We start from the raw sequence: 3,349 nt of genomic DNA, 5'->3' as shown, positions 1-3,349 counted from the left end.
CCCCCTGTGGAGAAGAGAAAAAATTGCAAAAAGGGGGGATTCCCTCTTTTGTGGCCAAACCCTCCTTTTGCCCATATCCCATACAGAGTACGCTTTGCCTTAGAAACCAACAAAAGGCTGCCACACTTACGAGCCCCCGGGCCGGAGGGGCCGGTCTCCCCCCTTGATAAGGCAGGGGGGGGTCCGGGGGTTTAAAGGGGGAGGAAATCCGGACCCCAGTGGTAACCGTCCCCCCCCAAACCCCAGGGAAAAGGGGGGGGGGCGCCTTGCTTTTTTATTTCAATTCCTGACCGTTTTAAAAAAGGAATAGATTTTTTTATTGGACATGTCATGGTTCAATCTTTCATTCAGCCCGTTGGATAATAAAAAAACGCTTCATATTCCCCAAACCATGCCATTTAATGGAAATTTTTGTAAAATATAAAAGAAAATCCAGGATTTTTTATTATTGGAATATTCAATTTTCATTTATGCCGGTAATTCAGTGGAATTCACTTTCCAAACATGCAAATTGTTCAAATTGAACGTGTTTTTGTTGGGAATCGACCACCAGGAACTGTGTGTTCACTTTTGACGAACCCATTTTTAAATATGCTTCTTCATATTTTTCTTTTACAAGCTTATATACAACGACAAAAGTGAAGCAATGGAAATTGCTTGGTGGTCGCTATGTTGCGACCAAATCGAACAAATGTGAGGAAAGACTAATTGAAAAGGGCTCTGTGAAAAATATTGCATGCAGCCAGTCGTTGTTATCTGTCGGTCGGTACCGAGAGAGGACAGGCGAATAAAAAGATCAATAACTTCCAGTCTCCAGTTGGTTTCATTCACTCCCACTTCGGTACTTTATCCAATGCATATACACACACATACACAATTTCACACAACAATTATTAATAATAATATTAGAAAAGAATATAATTAATACAAGAAGAATAATTTTGCATTTTCTACAAAATTTACAACAATTACAATGTAAAAAGATACAAACTACTGTTGAATCAGGCAAAAACTGTAAATCTTAACACTTGGAATATTATCAGCTTAATTATGTTCATTATTCTTCTAAACTATCATCACCAAATTTTCAATTACACACACAAATATATACATATATACAACGCTTCACCTGGAAATAAACAGAAACCGTTTCCGTTCCATCACAGTGAATTATCTTATCAATAAATGCTAATAAAACATTTTCCATTTCCCATGCATCTGCAAATGAAGAAAATTCTCAACACCAATACACAAAGCCAAAAACTACTTATTCATTCTGTTAATTCAAACAAACATTCTACTCCATGCATTATTTTAAAAATTATAATAAAATTTATTTCAATTCAATATTATAGTACAATAAATTTGAAAAAAAAAATTTTTAATTTACATAACAATAATATTCAAAGACAAACTGAAACATATGAAACAAAAATTATACATAATTCATACAAATTGTACAAAATTACATTCATCTCTCGCACGATGATATTTGAATTTGAATAAAATTGTTATTATTTGCTAAGCTAAAATTAAAAGGAAAGCATTTGCACCAAATGGAAAAGCATCAGATTTGCAATGACCTACTTTACAACAATAATGGCTTAAGTACAAAAAAAGATGAAAACAGAAGAAAAAACCATTCGCTTGGTGACTGACAATTCGAGCTTGAAATAATTCACATTCAAAAATATTGCAATTATATTTTAAAAATCAATAAATTGACAGTTTTCAAATGAAGTAATTTCACCAAAAACGATACGATGAAAAATATTCCACTGATTTTGATAAAACTGATGATGAATTTTTCTCTGTTACGAACTGAGAAAATTTTCAAATTAAACTTTAAACTACCTTAAAACAATTATTACAAAATTAAGAACAAAAATCCACTCCAATACAAATAATATGTTGAAATGCAAAGTACCCTGAAATCAAATATTTCCATTTGCAAATAATACAAATTTTACAAACCGTCAAATACATACATACAAATAATATGTTGTTTTTTTTAATGTCTTTGTTACTATAATTCTAAATTGACAAACATAAATTGATCAGTGGCTTGCAAAAATTAGGGCTTAAAAGTGCATGTCATGCCTCGCTATTGCACGGCTCATTAAAGCCGACTTCCAGACAAGCTAACTGACTGTTGGCAAGCTTCAGACAGAAAACAGAAATGATGTTGTCTTCAGACTCTTCGATCGACCCCTGTAGGCTAACAGTTGGTTACTGCAAGCTCTAGTCTAGTCTATCAAACGCAATTACATACAAATGCAACGGCTAATCAACAAACTACAGTTCACTTCAGGCTATATTTGTTGGCCAAAAGCCAATATAACATGTTTCTAAGATGTCACTTATTTTTAGCCATAGAATTATGTCAAATTATGGAAATTCTTTTTTGAACTTTTATAAAATATTCATAAATTTACAAATAATTATAATTTCGCACATTTAAACTATAACAAAAAAATATTTATTGATTATTGTTGTATAATTAACAAAGTGAAATGAAACTGTTCATATTAATTCCACTTCTATAGCACAATTTTGGTTTCTTTCAAGCTAAGCTATTAATAAAAATTGTCAAGCATTCATTTTCACAAACCCAAGCTGAAGCATCAGCAAAACAACAACAACAACAACAGAACAAAAGTTAATATTAGATGAAATAAGTAAATAAACAGAAAGTAAAATTAAAATTAGTAAATGTATGCATATTGATGATGATTGTTGTTGTTCAAATAAAGCAGCATTTTTCAATCGACTTCAATTTATCCACACAGTTCGCGGTCGATTATGCAGACGACGAAGAGTTAAGCAAAACAGTCAGTCAGTCAATGGTCAGACGATATAAAATCATCTAAATATTACTACAGCATTTCCCTTTCCCTGCGGAAGCTATGCAGGAAGCTATGCATAGCGTTAAATAGCAAACTTTGATCAATAAATAACACAAGAATAAGCTAACAACCGACCGACCGACCGACCGATCAACTTTGCAATAAACCAAACGACAGCAGCAGGTAAAACACACCAGAAACTACAATCTTTATCCCTATTAAATACTGATAAAATTGTACATGCTCTGTAAAATTAAGTCTGTTAACCGAAAGACATTAAGCAAACTGATAGCCAACAGCAAAACCAGCAAGCTAGTTAGCAGCTTGCTGGCTAGCAGCCAGCCAGTAGCTAGTAGTTAGCTAGCTAGCTAGATGGGCTAGTTAGCTAGTTACATTGACTGGATGACAGAAAAAGCTATTCGATCAATGAAAACTAGAAAAACAACCGACATTGTATAGGCACCTTGCACAACTTTCTTTTTCACATCATCTTGTTATAACTC

The 3,349-nt window shown here is 33.2% G+C and overlaps 1 protein-coding gene across 1 annotated transcript; it reads left to right on the top strand.

The window, feature by feature from the left end:
• Nucleotides 1–2,179: 2,179 nt before the first annotated feature.
• On the top strand, nt 2,180–2,936 carry Tsp_12542 (conserved hypothetical protein). The gene is made up of 4 exons (XM_003367024.1): nt 2,180–2,228; nt 2,569–2,658; nt 2,710–2,846; nt 2,883–2,936. The coding sequence occupies exons 1-4, from the start codon at nt 2,180–2,182 to the stop codon at nt 2,934–2,936; spliced, it is 330 nt and encodes a 109-aa protein (XP_003367072.1).
• Nucleotides 2,937–3,349: the final 413 nt, after the last annotated feature.

The sequence above is a fragment of the Trichinella spiralis genome, assembly GCF_000181795.1.
Source record: "Trichinella spiralis strain ISS 195 chromosome Unknown Scfld4976, whole genome shotgun sequence".
In the NCBI taxonomy this organism is placed as follows: Eukaryota; Metazoa; Nematoda; class Enoplea; order Trichinellida; family Trichinellidae; genus Trichinella; species Trichinella spiralis.
This window is presented reverse-complemented; position numbering and strand designations above follow the sequence as displayed.

Coding starts and splice junctions, on each gene's coding strand:
- Tsp_12542 (XM_003367024.1), top strand. CDS start 2,180: ATGATGTTGTCTTCAGACTCTTCGATCGACCCCTGTAGGCTAACAGTT. Junction 2,229..2,568: donor CCCCTGTAGGCTAACAGTTG/GTTACTGCAAGC, acceptor GTTTCTTTCAAG/CTAAGCTATTAATAAAAATT. Junction 2,659..2,709: donor ACAACAACAACAGAACAAAA/GTTAATATTAGA, acceptor AATTAAAATTAG/TAAATGTATGCATATTGATG.